At 46.3% G+C, this 23,478-nt stretch overlaps 1 protein-coding gene across 2 annotated transcripts in view; it reads right to left on the minus strand.

Annotated features, from left to right (window-relative positions):
• Window positions 1-583: 583 nt before the first annotated feature.
• The window catches only part of CHGB (chromogranin B), an 87,486-nt gene continuing 64,591 nt past the window's right edge, over window positions 584-23,478 (minus strand). Inside the window, exons 1-5 of one of the 2 annotated variants that reach the window (XM_083493787.1) lie at window positions 18,923-19,455; window positions 9,857-9,903; window positions 8,755-8,848; window positions 5,526-7,252; window positions 584-997 (exon numbers count right to left, since the gene is read on the minus strand). In XM_083493787.1, coding sequence (XP_083349913.1) covers window positions 914-997; window positions 5,526-7,252; window positions 8,755-8,848; window positions 9,857-9,903; window positions 18,923-18,974 — 2,004 coding nt within the window. In that variant the 5' untranslated portion in view covers window positions 18,975-19,455 and the 3' untranslated portion in view covers window positions 584-913. Of the gene's footprint in view, window positions 998-5,525; window positions 7,253-8,754; window positions 8,849-9,856; window positions 9,904-18,922; window positions 19,456-23,478 lie in introns of those variants that run through there. The other variant, XM_083493788.1, reaches the window with a different exon arrangement.

The following is a 23,478-nucleotide window of genomic DNA, read 5'->3' on the forward strand; positions in this document are numbered from 1 at the left end:
CCCTTAGCTACAGTTTCCAGAATTCTTTGGGAGGAGAAGCCCTGTGTGTTAAATGTACCTTAAATGTACGGTGGGGGTAGTTGTGGCATCACTTTGCTGGTGTGACTTAACGTAAAGGTAAAGGGACCCCTGACCATTAGGTCCAGTCGTGACCGACTTTGGGGTTGCGATGCTCATCTTGCTTTATTGGCCGAGGGAGCCAGCATACAGCTTCCGGGTCATGTGGCCAGCATGACTAAGCCACTTCTGGTGAACCAGAGCAGCGCACGGAAATGTCGTTTACCTTCCCGCCGGAGTGGTACCTATTTATCTACTTGCACTTTGACGTGCTTTCAAACTGCTAGGTTGGCAGGAGCAGGGACCTAGCAATGGGAGCTCACCCCGTCGCGGGGATTCGAACTGCCGACCTTCTGATCGGCAAGTCCTAGGTACGCGGGTCCCTTTTGTGACTTAACATACGTTGGGCAAAAATGGCTGAACCTCAGACTTGGTTGTGTTAAGTGTTGCTGCCGCCCTTATTCCCCTGATCGATGCAACACTGCAAATCATCATGAGACTAACAGAGAAGGCAAGCATGCGGTAATGTGAACAACATTTTATTATTTCAAACTAAGAGACAACATAGTTCTGAAGAACATACACACACAATTATTTCCACACGCATTTTAAAATGTCTGCCTTGCACACAGGTCTAGATGCTTAAAATTCATGCTGATCTGGGCTTCCTAGCGTATTTGGAATAAAGATACTTGGGCCTGTGCAAACCATCACTTAGGTAACTAGTAAACTGCATTTACTTCTTTATTAGGAAGGGAAGGGAAGTAAGACTTGTGGCAGTGACTTTACCAGTAAATATAGTGTACTGTTAAACAAAGCTGCGCTTTACCATACCCACATTAAAGCCAGGCCAAATTCATCCTCTCCTGTTACTGTTGAACTTCTCTGCTATCTTCTGCAACTCCAAATCCATAGCAGCCAGATTTTCCAGTTCCTTTTCCTGTGAAGAATGGAAAGAATGCAAATCCTTGTAGGCCAAGATACCACAGGTTTAGATTACTCTTTATTAGGAACACTGGATCATGGTACAAATATTCCTTTGTTCTTTAGCAATCATCACTTACATCAAAGGTGTGTTGTCACCCCTCAAGGTGGAAGAAAACTACACCTGGCCATGGCGCGTTTGCACATATTCATTTACTTGCGGTGTGACACCACTATTTTTTCCAGGATCTCTCGGCAGCCTTCAATACCACCCTTTCTTGTAGCAGAAAGAGCCTGATTGCACTGCCTGAAGTGGTTCTGTTCCTACAGAGCTATTCCGCCTGGCCTGTAATTTGAATTCAGACTGATCTTTTATTTCCCTTCTCTTCGCTCCCCCTCCCCTTTTATGAAGATCACCCGCTCTGAGACCCCACAGCTAATTCTCCCCTGGCCCCCTCGCTGGCCCAAGTAGGACCAATTCAGCCAGCTAGCCCTGGGGATTATCTAATTGATTTTTGAATTTAGAATTTTTTATACCGTATTTTATGCTGCTTTTATAATTAAGTGTTTTAAAGTGTTTTGAATTTGTTGTTAGCCGCCCTGAGCCTGGTTTTTGAACCGGGAAGGGCGGGGTATAAATAAAAAATATTTATTATTATTATTATTATTATTATTAGCTCTCAGGGAAGCTGAAGAGAAGGTGGTGATTGGGGATAGCTATGCTGCCCCATAGGAGTTTTCCCATAGGGTATTGGTAGGATCCAGCCTCTGCTATTTAACAGCTGCATGGAGCCACCGGGAGCGGCTGTGCAGAGTTGGGTGTCATCAGCATACTGCTGACACCCAACTGTATCTCAGCTTTTCGGATCCTCATGGCATGGCAGGAGGAGGACTGTGCCTCTCTACATGCAGCTAAAGGTGGTTATGGGTTGGAGGGAGAGTAGCAAACAAACTCAGCCCAGAGAAAACAGAGATATTAATGGTAGAGTCCAGTTGATACAGGTAAAGGTCAAGGTAAAGGAACTCTGTACGGTTAAGTCCAAAGGCGACTATGGGGTTGCGGCGCTCATCTCACTTTTCAGGCCGAGGGAGCCGTTGTTTGTCCACAGACAGCTTTCTGGATCATGTGGCTAGCAGGACTAAACTGCTTCTGGTGCAACAGAACACCGTGACTGAAGCCAGAGCGCACAAAAACACTGTTTACCTTCCCGCCACAGGTATACCTATTTATCTACTTGCATTGGTATGCTTTCAAACTGCAAGGGTGGTAGAAGCTGGGACAGAGCAATGGGAGTTCACCCCGTTGCATGGATTCTGCCAACCTCCCAATTGGCAAGCCCAAGTGGCTCAGTGGTTTAGGGATGGGAAAGGCATGACCTGCCAGATGTTGAATTCCATTCAGGAATTGGACTCTATCCATCCAATGGCTGTGGGGGTTTCCTTTCTCTGACCTAGGAGGTGGTGTTTGGCCTGTTCTGGATTGAGTTGTGATCCCCCTGAAAGAGCAGGCCTGCAACCTGAGTCCTCCTGGACCCAACTTTGCCTGAAGGAGCATTTTCCCCACCCCCATTGTTCAACCTGAGGGCCTTCTGGCGGTTCCCTCACTGCAAGAAACGAAGTTACAGGGAACCCGGCAGAGGGCCTTCTCGGTGGTGGCACCTGCCCTGTGGAACAACCTCCAACCAGATGTCAAAGAAATAAATAACTATCTGATGTTTAGAAGACATCTGAAGGCAGCCCTGTTTAGGGGAAGTTTTTAATGACTGGTGTTTTAATGTATTTTTAATCTTTTGTTGGACGCCACCCAGAGTGGCTGGGGAAACCCAGCCGGATGGGCAGGGTATAAATTATTATTATTATTATTAATTATTATTAATTATTATTTATTATTATTATTATTATTATTATTATTATTATTATTATTATTATTATATCTTCAAGGAGCTGCTAAGAACTGCATTCTTTATTGGGCAATAATAATAATATTTATACCCCACCCATCTGGCTGGGTTTCCCCAGCCACTCTGGGCAGCTTACAGCATATATAAGACTTAGTAAAACATCAAACATTTAAACTTCTTGATACAGGGCTGCCTTCAGATGTCTTCTGAAAGTTATGTAGTTCTTTATCTCCTTGACATCTAAAGGGAGGGCATTCCACCATGATACAACCCATTGAACTATAATGTGTTTACATGCATCTGCCTTTGGAAAGTGCTTGGAAACTACTACAGTCCAGACCAGCTCTGTCCTGATCTTCCATTCCCAATATTCATTACTCAGAAGTTGACTTTTACCTGCAGCCTACCTTATCCATGAAGGACTTCCATGCCTTATGATATACTTCCTACAGTTACGGACTAAAACTTCCTTTGCATGCAATTTCCACAGGAACTGTATATGCTGCTTCACTGCACGAACCTTGATTTGCAATCAAACGTTCTCTAATAAAAACACTAATAGGTTTGGGTCAGACACTGGCTGCCAAGATTAGATTACTCCCATTCATCAACATCTGCATCTGCTACTAAGTTTGTTTCTGGGCTATATGAAGTGATGATTCTGATCTTTAAAATTGCCTGGATCGAGGGTTCCTGGAGGAGCAACTCTTCCCATATTTCATCTTATGTGGATTAATGGTGGCAGAGGACACCCTTCATGGGGTTCTCTCATTTGTGGAGGTGTTACTGGTGACCAGCTAGATCCCAGACCTTTTCTGGAATCTCTTTGGATCTCCAGTCCAGCTGTCTCTCGCTCACTCTCCTGTGAGCACACTGGTTTCTCCCAGACATCAAAGCCAACTTCTTCCCATGAACACCAACATAGGAACGCAATATTGGGCATCACAATGTTCATGCAAGTTCATGTTTTGCAAGTTTGTCCTCCGCACTGATGTGGAGCTACATTAAACCTAAGGACTACATTGGGGTACCAGGGAATTGGTTTTTATTTGTTTTGTCCAATCATCAGAGTTAATCTGCAACTGATCATGCTCATTTCAAAGCTGCAACAACATATTCCATTTCAGGAATGCCTGGCACCTTCCCACCAATTAGGTCAGGTAATTTAGCTTGTGGGTTTTCTCAGGATAGCAGTTTTAGTCCTGTGACTCTCTCAGTGCCCTTACAGTCCCTCGGTCGGTAATTTCAGAAAAGCATACTGAACTGTATCATGTAGTACTGAGAGTCGGAATGTGCCACTCATGCGAAATATTTGCAGCCTTGCAGAAGGCTCTGCAGTCAGTTCTGCAAGGGCAAACATCGCAAAGCGCAAAGTATTCTGTCCCATATACTAAAAGGAGAGTCTCAGTTCTGAATTAACGGTTCTCCAAAAATCTAGAGTTTATTAAGAAATGTGCTTCTGTTTAAATATCGGGTTGCTCTCGGGGGGGGGGGGAAGGGAATCAGATATCATGCACTACATATAAATCTTCATTACTGCTGAGTGAATCCTGAGATCATGTAGCTGGCAGGAACCCAAAATATGCACCCTAGCCAAACACCCGCAGTAGGTTGGCATAGATTCAGATTACAATAAAGCCAATTACAGCACAGAAGGATACAATTAGCACCTTAGGAGAAGTTCCCGAGGGCAACTAAGGAAAAACTATAATTGAGGTTGCAATCCTAGGTCCACTTACCTGGGAATAAGTTCCACTCCAAATGGGACTTAGTATGTAGTGAAAATATATAGGATTGCATTGTAAGGTTATGGGAAACAAGTATATATATATACACACATCACTTAATCCACAAAAACCTATAAACTGCTTACATAATATTAAATACTCATTAAAAAATACTGATAAAATCAAACTCTGAAAACAAGTCACCATAAAATTTATCAAAACATAACTAAAACCAGCAGTTTCAAAACAAATGTGCATAATAAAATTTGCATAGCTCTGTAGTGAAAACCTCTACTGCGAAATGTAGAGGTAATTTAGATTAAAGGTAAAGGGACCCTGATCATTAGGTCCAGTCGTGACCAACTCTGGGGTTGCGGCGCTCATCTTGTTTTATTGGCCAAGGGAGCCGGTGTACAGCAACATGACTAAGCCGCTTCTGGCGAACCAGAGCAGCGCACGGAAGCGCCGTTTACCTTCCCGCAGGAGCAGTACCTATTGATCTACTGGCACTTTGACGTGCTTTCGAACTGCTAGGTTGGCAGGAGCAGGGACCGAGGAACGGGAGCTCAACCCACTGCGGGGATTCGAACCGCCAACATTCTGATCGGCAAGTCCTAGGCTCTGTGGTTTAACCCACAGCACCACCCACAGCACCACCTAGGGAATCACAGAATCATGGAGGGGAACACAAGAGTCCTCTAAGTCTAACCCCCTGAAATGCAGGAATCTTTTGGCCAATGTGAGGCACAACCCCATGGATAGGACTCGCTGGTCTCGCTATCAGGCCACCAGTATAAGGCTTTGGAAATGAAGGCAAATATAAGCTTTTGCCCTAGTCATGTTGCTGAAATTAAACTTTGACTCTCCCCCCCTCCAAGCCAAAATGAGTATTTCATACAAAATCGTAAAGGAATACCTCTTCCAGCGTGAGAGGCCGCTGACTCAGTTTGCCCTTCCCGCTTCTCACAGCGTGCCCCCTTTTCACGTCTTCCTTGGAGCTGTATAACTCTGGGAACTCTGCAGATTTCTTCCGGTTGCTCAGAAGATGGGCAAGTTCGTCCATCCGGTTGTATTGCCTTTTCACCTCAATTCTGGGGTCGTTGCTGTTATGCTTGCGGCTCACGCCATCCATCAGCTGCTGCTTCTCCCATGGCGAGTCATAATCGTTATACTCGGGAAAGAAGGCTCTCTCGTTTGGGTGGGACCTGGGCTCCTCCTCTTCTTCTTCTTCGCTCTCCAGAAACGGATCGGCGATGCCTCCCTTCTTTTCAACACGTCTGCCCTTCCACCTGAGCTGCTGGTAGTAAGGGATGTGTGGAGGCGCGGCTCTTTTCACAGCTTCCACAAGGTAGTGGCTTCTTGGATAGCCCTCCTCCATCAGAAGGGCCCTCTTGCTGCCCTCATGCCTCCCCCCCTCGCTGTGGCGCCTCTTCTCTGGCTCTTCCTCACCAACACTGGGGTTGTGCCTTTCTTCTGGACCATAGAACCTCTGCTCTTCCTCTCCCTTTTCCAGATTTTGTGGTTTCGACAGCTCCTCCCACTCCAAGCGCTGCTGTTCTTTGTCGTGTTGGCGCCTTTTCTCATCCCGGATGCCGTAGCTATGTTGCTTGCCTAGATCTTCCTCGCTCGCCTTGCCGCGAAGAGTCCGTTCCTCATAGTGGCGCCTCAACTCCTTTTGTGGTTCATCATGGAGTCTTCTCTCGTAGTGGTGCTGTTTCTCTTCATTTTCCCTGCTGCGCTGCCTCATGTCTCCCACTTCATTTTCTTCCCTGCTGTGATGCCACCTGCCCCTGTTCTTTCCCTCCATCTCCTCAGAGCCATGCACCTCGTCGGAGTTTCTCTTCTCCTCAAAATGGTGCCCTACCTCATAATAATGTCTGGGGTAGTGGCTCCTTTTATCCCAGAATTCACTTTCTTCCTCGCTGGACTCTTCGGGCGAGTCCCTCTTCTCACCATTATGATGTCTCTTGTATTCAGAGGAGTTGCCCAACCTCGGTTTCCTATGATAATGTCTTGGTCTGCGGCCTCGCTTCTCTGCATCAGGTTCTCTCCTCTCATAAGAGTCTTCGTATTCTCGATGAAAGCTGTGGTGGTATTTTTCGCTGCTCTCCTCGTCTTCTTCCTCCTCAGCATCTTCCTCTTCCTTGCTTTCTGGATTCCCCTCTTCTTGACTATGTGTGTTTTCCTCCAAGTACCTTTGGCCTCCAGAACGTTTGAGGTCACCTTCAACCACCCTTCCTGCTGGAGGAGGAGACTTTTTGTCTAGAAGCTCAGGCTCCAGCTCCTCACTGTGTTTCTTCTCATTGCTTTCTTCTTCACTCTGGTGATTTCTTTTAAAGCTACCTTCTTCTTCAGTTCTCTTCTCGGCGTCATCTTTTTTTTCTTCCTTGTGGGCTTCATCAAAAGAATAAGGACTCTCTTGGGAGATGACTTGTGGGTTGACATTTCCCCTGTGGATTTTCTCCTCAGGATGCCATTTCTCATTTCCTTCTGCCTGTCTTTTCAATTCTTCTTCATTCGGTTCTTCTCCTCCTCTCACAGTTCCTTCTGGTGGCTTCTCTAACTCCTCTGATTCTGATAAATGCCTCAGCTCAAGTTCTGCAGCTTTGCCTATATTTTCTTCTTCTTGCTTTTGTCGATTGGCTAAAAACAAAACAAAACAAGTTGTGGATTCTTTAGGAGGATGCCATCGTGTTTGCACCCTCTGCCTGCCCTGTTTTCCATCCCTGCCTGCCTCCCATTCCTGTTCACTTCTTACAGCTCATCTGGGAGACTGAGGACCAGAAAAAAGAGGACCAGTGATTCTCCCAATTCAGGTTGGAATGCTATTGCTCATGTTGCCAAAATGGCATGATTGATGCACAAGAGTTCACACTATTTTAGTGACAGGCCTAGGTTGAATATATAAAGGTAAAGGGGCCCCTGACCATTAGGTCCAGTCGTGACCGACTCTGGGGTTGCGGCGCTCATCTCGCTTTATAGGCCGAGGGAGCCGGCGTACAGCTTCCGGGTCATGTGGCCAGCAGGACTAAGCCGCTTCTGGCGAACCAGAGCAGTGCACGGAAACGCCATTTACCTTCCCGCTGGAGCGGTACCTATTTATCTACTTGCACTTTGACGTGCTTTCGAACTGCTAGGTTGGCAGGAGCAGGGACCGAGCAACGGGAGCTCACCCCGTTGCGGGGATTCGAACTGCCGACCTTCTGATCAGCAAGTCCTAGGCTCTGTGGTTTAACCCACAGCACCACCCGCGTCCCTGGTTGAATATATACTACACATTTAAAGCATGTGACACCCCCGGCATAATCTTGGGAACTGTAGTTTACCCTCTCACAGAGCTATAATTCCCAGCACCCTTAACAAACGGCGGCTCCTGAGATTCTTTGGGGGAAGTCATTTGCTTTAAATGTTCAGTGTGCATGCAGCCTTAATGTGGGAGAGTTTTCACTACCCACTGTTTCAGTAATTATAATATAATTACAAGGGAACAAGTAGGACCACTGATAAAATGTTGCCTTGTTGAATGCTCCTGTTCATTTCTCCCATCAGTCAGCCATTTCCCCTCCCATCTGGTTTTCCATTGCCTCTCCTCAATAGTCCCCATCTGTGACTTAAATAATCCTCCTCATGGACAAGGCTATTGAAAACAAAACATGAAATGTTATGGCCACAGATGCATTGAAAAGAGTCTGAGTTCTGTTCTACTCTAGTTCTTCGCTCACTTTTGCTTTTGCCCTCTGACTCATTTGTCAGGCCACTGTTGGGCCTCTCAAAATTAACCACAGATGTACATTTGTAAGCTTGGGGTGTCTTAGGTAGAGGGGCAAAAAAATAGGAAAAAAAATTGCGATCACGCTGATCCAAGTAGAACCATTCGCAGGCCAGATCCAGAGGGCAGTTGGGCCTGATCCAGCCCCCAGACCTTAGTTTGCCGTCCCCTGTCTTAAATCTTCTGAAAGCGTAATTCTCCTTGAGTTTCCCATATACCCAGCAAGTTTGCCACGCTTGATTAATGGCCACTTTGATATGAATGGGTTCTTGGACAGTCATGACAGCTTTGCTTGTGAAATTGCATCATCTCCCATATTATTTTCTTAGTGTAAAAATGGAGCTAGATCGGATTCCCTTAGGACCTGAGCACTTACTTTTCTTCAGAAGCTCTTTGCACAGTGGATTGATAGGTGGAACATTGGCTTTCGACAAACCGTTCAAAAGAACTTCTACAATGCACCGCGTCACCTAGAGTAAAAACAGGAAAGGAAGGTCAATGTCTTTTCTTTCTTTATTTGTTTTTATAAAATACTCTACTCCAACTGAGACCTTCAAGAGAGTCAGAATAGGATCAGAACACAAGTGCTTGTTTTTAAAAAATACAAAAGTGAATTAATACACATCAGTCAAAAAAATAAAGCACAGCAGAAGCCTAATTTCCAGGGTTGTTGGGGTTTTTTTGAGAGATAATGCTCTATAAACAAACACCCAACTCAACAACAAGCCTATTCATTTGTCACCATAAAGGAAGAGGAGATCCAAATATTCCAGAGTGAGAATGGATGCTTCCTTTGAACGTAGTGGGTACAAGATTGATGTACTCTGTGCACAGCCCATTACACTAATTTGAAAGCAAACAGTCATTTGAAGTGGTATTTAATGCCATTAATCTTTTGTCTTCTAACGCAGAGGGAATTGTTGACCCATGCACTTCCATGAATATTTACTCAAAGTAAAATCTCACTGAGCTCCAATAGGCATACTCCCAAGTAAGTGTGCTCAGGAGGGCAGCCTGTACCATACAATGCATTTCCCCCCGAATCAGATGGATGATCTGCTTGGCATAGCATTAAAGAAGGATTAAGCCAAAGCTTTTCCCTAATTCCAGATGGAACACTGCCAGACATTATTGTGGGCCAGAGGAATTTGGGGAAAGAAGACAACATTTGCATGACACATTCTTACCCACTCCTCCACCTAGTGTTTAATACTCTTAGGTTCTTAAAGTGGAAAGACATCTATCTGAAATAGGCCTCTGGAGTTGGATCAGAGAAGAAGGCAATATAGATGAGGTGCTACCAGACATACGTCAACATATGAGTCTCGGATTCCTCTCAAAGGAAACAGAAAGAGATTCTTCACCCCAGCCTTGTTTAGTAAAGAGCATTTCTTACTGCATGCAAGGAGCTTTAATTATCAGTGATGGGCAATTTAATTCACCTATATTTTAGCGTAATAAAGAGTTTTCCTACTCACCATTTCCTCAACATGATCATCTTTTTCCACCGGTGCTGAATGAACACCTTTGAATAAAAACATTTCCAAGGTCAGAAACATGGGAACCCCGATGGCAGATTGTAACAGGTGAAAACAAGCCAACATTATAAACTGCAGCAAAAATTGGTTTGGTTTCAACAGACAATTGCTGCATTCCAAGACGTTTGTCTCCAGACCAGCAAATATGTCTTCCCAAACCTTCTAAATAATGGCACCCATAAGCAGAACAGACTAAATTGGTTGCACTTAGTTCCCATTGAAATCAATGGGATTTAAGGCATGACTAACCTGACCCATTGATTTCAGTGGATCCTACACTTGCACTTGTCCTGCACCTAGAAAGCATGGGTATGGGCAGTTTTCTGCTTGTTCCATGCTTCCTAGGCATGGCTTCAAGCAGTTTTGCCCTTGCCCCACCTCTTTCCCCTGGAAAACCCACTCTTTACCAATAAATTGGAGCAAACTTCAATCTGGAGAAACCCCAATTGGTGTTTGCTCTGATTCAGCGTGTTAAGATTGGGTTTTTCCAAGGGAAAGTAGTGGGGGCAGGGCAAGTCTGCATGAGCCCCAAAATTTATTGTTTAGTCGTGTCCGACTCTTCGTGACCCCATGGACCAGAGCACGCCAGGCACTCCTCTCTTCCACTGCCTCCCGCAGTTTGGTCAGACTCATGTTTGTAGCTTCAAGAACACTGTCCAACCATCTCGTCTTCTGTCGTCCCCTTCTCCTTGTGCCCTCCATCTTTCCCAACATCAGGGTCTTTTCCAGGGAGTCTTCTCTTCTCATGAGGTGGCCAAAGTATTGGAGCCTCAGCTTCAGGATCTGTCCTTCCAGTGAGCACTCAGGGCTGATTTCCTTAAGAATGGAGAGATTTGATCTTCTTGCAGTCCATGGGACTCTCAAGAGTCTCCTCCAGCACCATAACCCATTGTCTTTGTTTCACTCGCCAATTCTGGAAGTCGCCCAGAGTGGCTGGGGAAACTCAACCAGATAGGCAGAGTATAAATAAATTATTATTATTATTATTATTATTATTATTATTATTATTATTCCAACCTTTGCACCAGAATTAAAATGGTATATTGTGTGATGCTTGACTCCTTGAATCCTAACTATGTGGTTTGCATATTACAGCCTTCCTTCTTCACTAAGAACACAATTTTCCAGTCTTTCCTGATACCCTGAATAGTTTATATAATGTCAACCACTGGAGCACATAACAGGAATGCTGAACAGGTCACTTCCAAATGCAGTGTCTTGTCGCTTGCACTACTTCCCTGGTTTAACTCTTCATTCAGATTCCCAGTCCCCATTTCATTCTTTATCCTTGATGAAAGTCAGTGAGAAGAGGAGACGCCTCTTTACTTGGATGCTAGACAGCAGGGTGGTGAACCATATTGGTTATCCCTGCTTTACAGTCTGCAAGTTCTTTGCAGATTTAGAACAGCAGACCTCTGTTGTGCCTGCTGCTTCTGAGTGCGTTGGAAGAGGAATCTGCAAAGAAGCCCAGACAAACTTCAAATGAATGAAATACTTCACATACCGGTTTCCTATGCTTGCTACTCATTCTGTTTCGTTCTCTAGGTATTTTGATTCCCACGCTGCCGCCCCCCCCCCCTTGTATGGTTCTGTTACTGTACATGGGTGGGAAAATGGCTTACAGCCTCTTCCCAAGCCCCTTTCTGGACAGATTTATATTCAGTATGAAATATGAATTTAATCCCATGATCTTTCATCATCGTTAAAAGCTATTACTTGTTTAGCTCTTGGATATTGCTTGCTCAAAGTGAGTGGATTTTTGTTTTGCTTTTGACATTCCCTAGATTCAAATGATAATAAAAAGTTACAGAAGCATAAACGTTAAGCAGCGATATCATTTTTTAAATGCTTGCTTGGTGCGTGAGTTATGGCTGTAATAAAACGAATATATTCACGAGAGTGAGTCGTGTGCTGGCAATGGGAATAGGCATTTCCCTGCCCCCATGAGTCAGCTAGATCACGTTTTCTGTCTCTGTGAAAATGCCCCATCATCTGACTCACAATATTCCCCGACCCCCCTCACTTCCATGAATACGCCTGACTTATTCTGCAGAGCAGCCAATCCAGAACCAGAAGAGTGCACGCCTCTATTGCTGCACCATTGGAAGCAAACTGTTTTTGCTGAAGCAGTTTTTAATAATGAATGAATAACTCGAGTGTGTAGCAGTCCATCCAACACTACACTACTGCAAAAACAGCAACAGCCACCCATCGGTGCAGAATAGGCTCAACATATTAGATGCCATAATTCAAAGTGAGCTAGCCAAGATTGAGCTTTGGTGCCACCAGGGCCCCAAACGCACTTTAATTCAGGAAATGAAAAGTGAATTTACTGCCTGTTTGCATAATTCCAAAGTTCCAACCTCCTCAAAACCAAGTGTGCTTATTAAACAATAATGCTGTGATGAGGATATATGATCTTCAATACCTAATGAAGGCAGTAGCAGCTACGGCAGAGCAGAATGGAAGTTCACTGAATAAAACAATGAAATAACCCTTTAGTGCTTAAGCCCCCATTCAATTTCTGCAGCATTTATCACTGAGGATAATTAGTTTAACCCCCAAGATGTCCGACATCCATCACCACATTATACTAATGACAGATGCAGCTACTCTTTGATAGATTTTTGCATACCTTAAATTATTACATCTAGCAGCAACCGAAAGGAGACACAGGGAGACTTTTTCTGGTTTTTTGAATCAAAGAACTCATGGTCTTGACCAAAAACATGCACAGCTCTGCACCAGCATGCACCCTTTCAGCTATAATTAATTGTATACTTCAGCTAATCCCTTGAGTATACACCGGGGGAAAGGAATATGTCCAGATATTGCTGGATCAGCTCTGGATTTAGGATGGTGTGGGCACTTTCCCTGCACAGGGTTCTTTCTTCACTTGTTCCAGGAAGCATGAAGACAAAGACTGAGAAAGGGAGGGGAGTAGAGGCCGCTGAGCGCTTGCTAAGCCACACCCACCTGCAACCTGAGCTCTGGGCTCAGGTTAACTCTTTCATAACTGCAAGTGTGAGTCAGTAACTGTATATTACAACAAAACTTTTATTCATTGTTCTGCCTGCTTTTGCCTCTGGCCCCATCCACTGCTGTCACATGGCCCCTAGAAGGTTACTCAGAAATGAATGTGGCCCTCAGACTGAAAAAATGTTCCTTATTCCCTAGCCTAAGGAGACAGTAATGAAGCCAGTTGCAGCACCGCCAGTTCTGCTTAGCATAAATTTGAACGTCAAAAGCAGCCATCAGCCAGCTGGCAGAGGACCACAGAGGACCATCTGCCTGCACGGTATTCCTGGAGCGCTGCATATTCTAGCCACACTCCTCCCCCCAGCATGAACTCTGCATCAAAACTGTAGTGGGAGTTGCATAAGAGCCGTTACCTTATGTTGCTTCTCTATCCTGGGTGATGCTGTCTGCACCTTCTGAATCTCTTGTTCAGGGCAAGAGCAGAGCTCTGAATTTCTGAGTTCCACCTTCTAGATCAGGGTTGGGGAGATTCTGTGGCTCTCTAGACGCTGCTGGACTCCAGCTCCCAGCAGTTCCAGCCACAATGGTCAATATGCAGGGATGATGGGAGTTGAAGTCCAACAGCATCAAATGGAATGCCACAGAGTTCTAGTTCAATCCATCATAGAAATCTATGGTGCAGCTGCACGGAATGCCAAGTACAATTCCGGTCATCCCTTCTCAGAATGGGGATTGAAGAGATGGGAAAGGTGCAGAAAAAGGTAACCAAAACGACCAAGGGCTAGGGGACCTTTAGAAAAGCAAAATTGTTCAGGACTTTTTAGTTTAGGGTGGGAAAGCAGCTGACTTGAGGCAGGGAAAAGGATAATAGCTTTTTATCATAATGTGCGGTCTAGAGGCAGTAAATAGATAGCAATTCTTCCACTCTTCTATCAACAATTTACAACTTGGGATTCCCCGTGAGATTAATTGACTGTAAAAACTTAGAAAGAGCCCTGCTGGGTTGTACCAAAGGTCTATAAAGCCTGACATCCTGTTTTCCATTGTGGCCAAGCTGGTACCTCTAGGAACACTGGAAGGACAGGAGGGCAATAGCATTCTCCCCCTCTTGTTCCCTTGAGGCAGAATATAACCAGTGCTTTTTTTCCTGGGGGAAAGCAGGGGGACGCATACCCCTAAACATTTTGCGAATCTAAGTTTGGCCTCATTGAGGGGCAGTATTTCAATATGAGTAGGACAATGAGAGTACCCCTAATTTATTTATTTTTTAAAGCACTGAATATAAACATAGTGACTATGCCATGGGTTTAGGACAGGCTAAATGTTTAGCCTGTAATCCTAACCCCACATATATGGGAGCGTGTCCCATTAAACTCAATGAGACTTACTTCTGAGTAGACATGATTAGGATCTCTGCCTTAATCACAGATCACACAACTGATTTGTGGGGTGATGTACCAGAAGATGCAGTCGCTGACACCAATTCTGAAGGCTTTATAAAAGAGCTAAGAATTGAGGTCTGCCAATGACTATTAACGATGAGAGCTAAACCAGTCCTCAGAGGCAGTATTCCTATGTGAGCCACATGTTCAGAAGTGGGGAAGAGATAGTCATCACCATAGTGTGAACTCCCCATTTTGAAAACAAAATGCTGATCTGGGTGGACAGTCAGTCTGATATACTGGAGAGCCAGTCAGAGTAAAAAATTGACTAGATGCATCAGTGGTTGGAATCTGTATGGCAGCTTTATATGTTCAGAAAAACGGGCTCCCCCCGCAGCATGTTTAAGCAAAAGGATTTGTGCCTTTGACATGTATGCTTCATACTTTTGCATATAACAATAATTTGTCAGCGTGAAGAATCATAGAATCATACAGTTGGGAGGGACCCTGGGGGGGGGGTGTCATCTAGTCCAACCCACAGAGATGCAGGAATCTCAGCTAAAGCATTAATGACAGATGGCTATCCAATCTCTGCTTTGAAATCTCCAAGGAAGGAGAGTCCACAACCTCCCGAAGGAGACCGCTCCACTGTCAAACAGCTCTTACTGTCAGAGTTATTCCTGATGTTGAGTCTGAATCTCCTCTCTTGTATCTTAAAGCCGTTTGTTCAGATCCTAGCATCCAGAGCAGAAGAAAACAAGCTTACTCCATCCTCCACGTGACAGCCCTTTAGTTATTTGAAGATGGCTATCGTATCTCCTCTTATCCAGGCTAAGCACACCCAGCTCCCTCAACTGTTCCTCATAAGGTGTGATGGCCTGGGATTCAGACTCGGATGCTCAACCTGAGGGATCCCAGCCTGCACAGGATTCCCCGCCTCCAGAACCAGCTGAGCCGGGGCTGGGGCTTGAGCCTGAAGGGTCCTCACCTGTGCTGGATCCTCAGGTGCAGGCATCAGCTGAGTCTACTCTGGCTCCTGAGGTGATGGAGGACCCATTGCCTGCAGGTGCTCCACTCTCAGCCCCCTCAGAGGAAGAGGAGGTTGCCTCTGGGTCCGGTAACCCTCCAGCCTCTCCTGAGCTGCAGAGGCTCAGGGCAGAGAGGCGGAGGGAACTAAGTTCCCGCAGGAGGAGTGCTCGCCTCCAGGCCAGGAGAGGCGAGTCACCAGAGGATCGGGGCCGCCCTATGCCTCGGGGCAGATAAAAGCCGGCCAGCCCCAGTCCCAAGTTGCGGGAGCAACATTGTTGGTTGCCAGTTCCTGTCGTGCTTTCCTGCCTGAGCTCCTGACCCGCCCTGGCTCCCTGCTTGCAAGCCTGTTCCTGACTTCACCTGACTCCCTGCCCTGCCCCCTGCTTCAGCTACCACGGACTGCCTCCACGTTGCACCTTTGACCATGGACCGGACTTGGATCTCGTCTCTTGGGTAACCCACAGGACCAGCACATAAGGCTTGGTTTCCAGACCCTTGATCATCTTGGTCACCCTCCTTTGCACATGTTCCAGCTTGTCAATATCCTTCTTAAATTGTGACACCCATAACTTGACACAGTGCTCCCAAGTGTGGCCTGACCAAGGCAGAATAGAATGGGACTATGACTTCTCTTGATCAGGACATGATACTTCTGTTGATGCTGCCTAGAACAGCACTAGCCTTCTTTGCCGCTGCATCATACTGTTGACTCATGTTAAGCTTGTGGTCTACTAAGACCACCAGATTCTTTTCACATGTACTATTGGCAATCCAGGTGCTCCATATCTTATATTTGTGCAGCTGGTTCTTCCTGCCTATGTGCAAAACCTTACCTTTGTCCCTGCTGAAATTCATTTTGTTAGAATGAGCTGACCGGGGTGGGAAAGTTACCCCTGAGACAGAATCACATCTCAAAAAAAGGTGGAATGGGAAAACTGACCCTTTTCTTGAAAACAGTGGCGGTGAACATGTGGCCCTCTTAGAATTTTGGATTTTTATATCAAGAAACTGGGAGGGGGACAAGAGCAGCAGATTAACAAGGGGGTGGGGTGGGAATGGTTAAAGTGTTACTGAGATAATAAAGTCATATTGTACTATTATTATTATTATTATTATTATTATTATTATTATTATTATTATTATTTCAAAACAAAGGCAATACTTGCCTGCCCTGAATGAAGGGAATGCTCATTGACTAAATTAAGCAAGCAACATTAAATATAGTTTGTGTTGTCTGTTGCGATGTTACAGCATCAAAGGAATATTTCAATTAGATACAGGAGTTCCATTGGGGATAAGGTATTATACCACATGATGGCTGTAGAGCCATATTGCACAAAAAGGAGCACCTGTCCATTTCAGTACAGGCTGAATTGCACCAAATGGATCACAATCTCCAACAATGTGGGCAGCTGTCTGTGAGATTGGCTGGGCAATAATGTCTTAGACAACCTTCTGCCAAAGGGGTTTAAGAGCTTAAAACATGCATTTATGACAATACGCAAAATGGCAGTAAGTTTTATTTCACCTACCACTGAACACTGGATGGGATGTATGCCACACCCAAGAATAACTCAACTGGTTTAATATATTTAGCATTCAAAATGTGTTTTACGGTAAAACAGGGATGGGGATCCTCTGGTCTGGAGGATGAAATGCAGCCCTCTCTCTCTGGACCTCAGGATTCTCCCCAGGCTACCTGCCTCTCCCCACTGACCTTGCTTTTGCCTCTCTGGAATGCTTCCTTGAACAGTGATAATGCTTCTTGCTTGCCTGGAAGGAGGGTAGAAGTGGTGTGGGAGTGTGCATGTAGAAACTAGACTACTACAAAAGTAAAATTCACATTCATTCCTCTTCCATTTCTTGCCTTTGGCCCATTAAAGGCATGTGATCCTCAGAAGGTTGCCCAGAAAAGTTGAAATTGGTTCCCCATCTGTGCTGTAAAAGGAAGGAATTGCTGGGTGGCCCTGATCTCCCAGTTCCTAGTCTCTTAACAAGTGCAACTTGCAGCCTTAATTATCCACCCAGGATTGCAGCCTTGATTATCCATCAAGGTGGTGAAGTATTGCAGTTGATTTTATAGAAATCAATAATATATAGCTATCACTTTTTAAAATAGTATACATCAGCTGGTCCATGGCACTTAAAACCAATGGTTGAGTGTTCAGGTTTTTCTTCATGAGCAATATTACAGACCAACATGCCCACATATAACACAGCACATTGCTTTTGTCAGAAATAAACGTTTTGAGAATTAATGGGCTTTTCCTACCCTTCCTACAGCTCCAAGACTTGGAAAGCACTCGCAGGTAAGTGACTCATTGAAGGAAAACGCAACACGCACCCTCAATCCAGTTGCCAGAGTGGAGGGAAAGAGCAACAAAACTTCAGCGGTGGGTGCCTCATTCCACAATGCAATTGTTCTCTTTTACAGGCAAGTCAAGTTCACCCCAACAGCACTTACGTTAATAAGGCAAGTTTTAAAGCAAGGATTTCTTAAAACATCCAGTATGTTGTTAAAATCGATAAAATTGATATGGAATTTTAAATTATCCTTGCTTCCTGATCTTGCCAGACATTGGAATGCAAACCAAAGCAACTGCTTTGTGGTTTCTTTCCTTTGTCTTTTTACAGTCAAGTGGCATATATACTTATACGAAATGGACAAATAGCAAATGTGTGGAAAGTGCTGGCTGTCACTTTATCTTTCAGTTTTATACCTATAAAATGCCTGTTTCTAGAAACGTGTCTTCAGCATTTTAACATGCTTAATTTGAGCTGTCCAGTTCCATTCAGGCAAAAAACTGAATGAACAACCAGCATGTGGGAGGGCTTGTTCACCTACAGTGGATTTGGTACATGCCCTCGGTAACTACACACAAATACTGATCATGTTTATATTACTCCGTTCCTCCCCCTTCCCTTACACACATGAGTGTATGAGAAGAAAACACACACCCAGAAGGTATATTTTATATATCTTTCCCTTTTAATGATCTTTTCTCCTCCTGCTGTCACGGGGACCCTGATCCAGTTTATGCACACTTGAAACCCAATGCACTTCTGACATGGGCAAGGAGCCCATCTTTTGGCTTGGTCTCCCATCATTGAATGAGATGATGTTGCCTTTGAAGAGAAGCTGGTGCAGACTGGCTCTCCCTCTAGGGCGCTGAAGTGAGCATAACTGGAGCTGGAAGCTGTTGAATGAATACTCCCTATCTGCGTTCAAGCCAAACACACGATTCCTCTCTTTTAGGTGCGTAACTGAATTGGGGTGGGCATGTGGATGGATGAATGGAAGCCTGACGAGATACAGGAGATGGATCCCTTGGCAGACTGAGAGAGGGCTTTCCCGTGCCCAGGCGAGGTGCCTGTCACCCGGTTCTTGGCTATGGTGCATTGACTCAGCCGTAGGTGGGAGAGGGTTAGGAAAGCACCGCCGGGCTCCGCATCCCTGTCCCGCCTTCCCCTCCACTGTTCCCTGCGGTCCGCCGCGCCCGCGCCGCTCTCCGTGGTGCTGATCCGAGCCGCGCCGCTGTCCACAGTGCTGATCGGACCCCGCGCCGCTCTCCGTGGTGCTGACCCAACCCGCGCGGCCCCCCGCGCCCTCACTCACCTGCCAGAGCTGCGGCTCCGAGGAGACTGAGCAGCGCCACGGAGGGTACCATGGCCGGCCGACAGGCAGGCACGCAAGCAGGACGGACAGACTTGCTTGCAAAAGCTGAAGCTGCTTCGCCACCAGCTCGCCTCCTGGCCGCAGCTCCACGCTATTTAAGGGAGGGTGGGGAATACAGAGGAGGAGGGGGCGTCGGAGCCAAGGCGGGGAAAGGGGTTTGCGTCAGAGGTGGCCCCCAGGGGGATCGGGGCGGAGAGTCCCTGGGATCGCCAGAAAGATCCTGCTCTAGAAGCTGCCGAAGACAGCGAGACTTTCTCTCCACCGCTGCCAGGCTTCCTGGCCACCGCGCAAAGCCACCCCCGAGACAAAACTCCTCTCGTTAGCTTGCCAAACCCGCTCTGGCCCCCGACGCCTCTTCGCTCCTCCTAGCACACCACGGCTCGGTGGTAGAGCATCTGCGTGGCATGCAGAAGGCCCCAGTGTCCAACCCAGCTCCTGGAGAGCCACTGCCAGTCAGGGTAGGCAAGTGGGGTGCAATGGTCTGAGTCAGTAGAAGGCTACTTGTTATGTTCCTTCCCAGAAGACCACCTGGATAATGTCCCTACCCTGCTACGGGTAGAAGAGAGAGCCTCACTTCCATCTTCAATCCTTTTTTCACTGTCAACGCAGTTTTATCTTACGATTCTCTGCAGCGCCCCCGGAGAAAGATCGTTTCCATGCCCACCTCCACCCCCTCCCATTATGACAATTGAAGGCTCCTATCCCGCGTCAGAGCACAGGGATTCCCTGTCTCATATTATACACACGGACCCAACAAGATGCCTGCAAGAAGATCGTGGTCCCCACTGCCCTCCGTGACAGTAAAAGGTGGGTGCAGTGGTGGGGTAACTAAGTGCAGAACTGACTTGAACCTGCAGGAAAAAGAGCCACCGTTCTTATTTGAGGGCTTCGATGCTAAGGGATTTCCAGCTCCTCTCTGTAAAATAATTTATATTTTATAATTTATATGCGTCACTCACAGGCAAATGCGCCTGCATTCACTCACGCCCCCACACTCTCCTTTTCTCTCTCTCTCTCTCTGTCTCTCTCTCCCCGCAAGACATCCCTGTCAAATGAGCCCTATTTCAGCAATTAAGTTTCCTCACCTTGTCTCATCCCACTGCCGATTTATCTAATGAGCCGATAAAAACTCACAACACCTCGAGAGATGCTAAATGAAAAATGTTTCACAGCAACATCCTCTTTACTGAAGTGCTGGTAATGATTTGGGGAAAATGGAACAAACCTAGAGGGGGGGACCCTTGACGTAAGAATTTATCCAAAGAGTTCCCCGGGATGGAGGTGTTTGATTCTCTCTGAGCAGAATGAATGGACCCCACACTCCTTCCCATTGTCTCGAAACACCGCTATGGATTAGAGAAATCTGCCCACATTCTTCACTCCTTTCTCCCTGCTGCCGTCTGTTGCTTTCCAGCTGCCTGTTGGAGACTCTCAGCTCCTTGGGAACAGAGACTGCCTATATTGCCTAGTTAACTCTGAAAGACCACACACATACCAGTCTTGCAGTATGCCTCAATCCATCTTTCTACGAACTCTTTACAGTGCTCAATGTGAGGTGGGGGCAGCCGTATAACCAGCAGAGCTATTGAGCTCATGCAAAGCAAAATATGTAGTCATAGCTGGTACAGTGGTCCCTCAGGTTACATACGCTTCAGGTTACAGACTCCACTAACCCAGAAATAGTACCTTAGGCTAAGAACTTTGCTTCAGGATGAGAACAGAAATCATGCTTCGGCGACGCAGCAGCAGCAGGAGGCCCCCATTAGCTAAAGTGGTGCTTCAGGTTAAGAACAGTTTCAGGTTAAGAACGGACCTCCGGAACGAATTAAGTACTTAACCCGAGGTACCACTGTATTACTAAAGCAAGGCAGGACTAGGAAATTTATAGCACTACATATATTTATTGTTACTACTGTTTCTACTAGTAGTAGTTTCACATATAAGACCATCATGTGTATCAGGGGTCCCTAAATGTTTCTGGCCCAAGGGTACACGTGGATATCTATGCAACTCCCATGCGTGTTACAGAATATCTATTTCAGAAAAGAAAATTTGGCCTTTTCCAGACCCTTGCCCCAAACAGGCAAAATACCTGCACATACTCCAAAACAAGACAAAAAAGCAAATATACCCCCCAACCCCCAGGCAAGCCCCTCAACCCTGTCAGTGAGGGAAACAGCTGGGTGGGAGCTTGGTCAGTTGCAGAGTTGGGATAGAGCAGAGAGAAAAGCTGACAATAGTTGAGGTCTGGCTATGAATACTTGTCTGGTGGTGACCAGAGCTTGTGACCCAGTTGCTCACAGGCTAAATCTTTTCTCTGCCTGAGCAGAGCCCTACTGGATCAGGCCAAAGGCCCATTTAGTCAAGCACTCTGTTCTTAGAGTAACCAATCATGGAAGCACCCAGTGCCTGCTTCTGAACCACTACATTTTAGCCCATCTCAGTGAAACATGGCTATTGTTCTCCTCTGATCAGCACAAACGATGTAGTTGCACAAATCTCTCCATTATAAACGATGCTAATTATTTTTATGGACTGAAAATATTCCCCGTCCATTAGTTGCTAAAATCATCCATTGTAAGTCAATGAAGCAAAGCTAAGAAATACTTAACGGTAAAATCTACTTTCATAAAATGAATAAAGAGAACAAGGTCCATTCATTATTTGGCAGTCTGGTAATTACACCAAGCACCCCTCTATTAATTATAACCCAAGGGGGTTAACAACTCACCCTACTAGCCCCCTTACAGCTCTTCCTTCCGGTCAATGGCAAATCCAGCAGACGAAATGAATGCATGGTCTGTGCCATGTTTTCATGCTTTTCTTTAAAAAGCAAACTGCCAAACTTCCATCAGAATCTCAGGACTTCCACGGACAGGGTTCAGTGAGTGAAGCCTGCCCATAATATCAAACTCCACTTCAACTACTGGGGGTGCCGGAATAGAGCACCCCAAACAAGCAAGGGAAGGGGAGAACATATGGACAACCACTGCAATGGTCTCCCATATCTTATTCCCCACCCTCTCCGAATCCCTTTGAAAGATGTGAATGCTGCATCTTGTCAGAACTGTCTTGCCCTAACACTCCTATTCCGCCCCGCCCCCCAACAGCAGTGGGCAATGTCTCTCTCACACAGGAGAAGCACTCCAGTCTGTTGGCTCTGCAGCCCAAACCCGCCTGGGCACTTCCATCTTGCCAGAATCGCAGTCCAGATGCATGGAGGGCAACACACAGCACTACATCAACTAAGGGGTCTAAGGTGGAGTGCACAGGCTTGGCAGTACCCCTCTCACACCCATGGGGGTGAGGAGGCTGAAGCATGAGCGCCCAGGCGGCTGTTTGCTGCAGTGGTGCTGGAGTTGGTGACATGGGCTGCCACAGCTCCTCCTCCTTCACGTTTGACTCCTCTCCCTCCAAGCTGCCTCCACCAGCCGTGGTGTTGCTGCTGGGGAAGGGGGTCTGTGTGGCACAGACTCTGGGGACTTGCTGATCAGGTCTGGTGAGGAGGACGACAGGGACAGGATGGGAAGAGATGGACCATGTAGCTCCAGGTGTCATGGAATCTCAGGCAAGGGTGAAGAGGCACCAGTCACCTGGCCATACCACTGTGGGATGGAGCCAGCAATGCCAAATTATGTCTACCCTCTCCTCCCCTGAATAGTCCAACTCCCTGAGCATGGAGTGGGTGCGTAGGTCATGGATAGTGCCCCACAACAAGCCCTGGGCGTATGCTCCCATAGGCAAGTCAATTTCTGCAGAGCTGAGCAGTGATGCTCTCATGGCACCTTCAAGACATACTGGCTCAAAACTTCTCCCCAGCATCTATATTCATCCTCTGGAGTTCCCCCAGCAGGTTCAAGAGACGTTTTGCCTAGGAAGCTGCCTTATACTCAGTCAGACCACATTGGTCCCTTTAGCTCAATATAATCTACACTGACTGGCAGTGGCTTTCCAAAGTTTCAGACAGAAGCTTTCCCCAAGCCAATCTGGAGGTGGTGGGGATGGAACCTAGAACCTTCTGCCTGTGAAGCAGGGATTCTACCACTAAACTATGGTCATGAGGTGTGGACTGTGGACTGTCAGCCTGATAGGAGATCCTACAGTCTCTGTGTACAGAGCCAGTATGGTGTAGTGGTTAAGAGCAGTAGACTCGTAATCTGGTGAACCGGGTTCGCGTCTCCACTTCTCCACATGCAGCTGCTGGGTGACCTTGGGCTAGTCACACTTCTTTGAAGTCTCTCAGTCTCACTCACCTCACAGAGTGTTTGTTGTGGGGGAGGAAGGGAAAGGAGAATATTAGTTGTTTTGAGACTCCTTTGGGTAGTGATAAAGCGGGATATCAAATCCAAACTCCTCCTCCTCCTCTAGGACCTGATGGCAAATGATGACATCCTCTTCCCGTTGACAGGCACATACAGGGGTTATAACCTCGCCAGGAAGCATCCATTATGGCAGGCTTGTTCACAGCCCTCTCAGGCTGTCCTAGAAGTGTGTAG

The sequence above is a fragment of the Podarcis liolepis genome (assembly GCF_965112155.1).
Source record: "Podarcis liolepis genome assembly, chromosome: 3".
Lineage (NCBI taxonomy): Eukaryota > Metazoa > Chordata > Lepidosauria > Squamata > Lacertidae > Podarcis > Podarcis liolepis.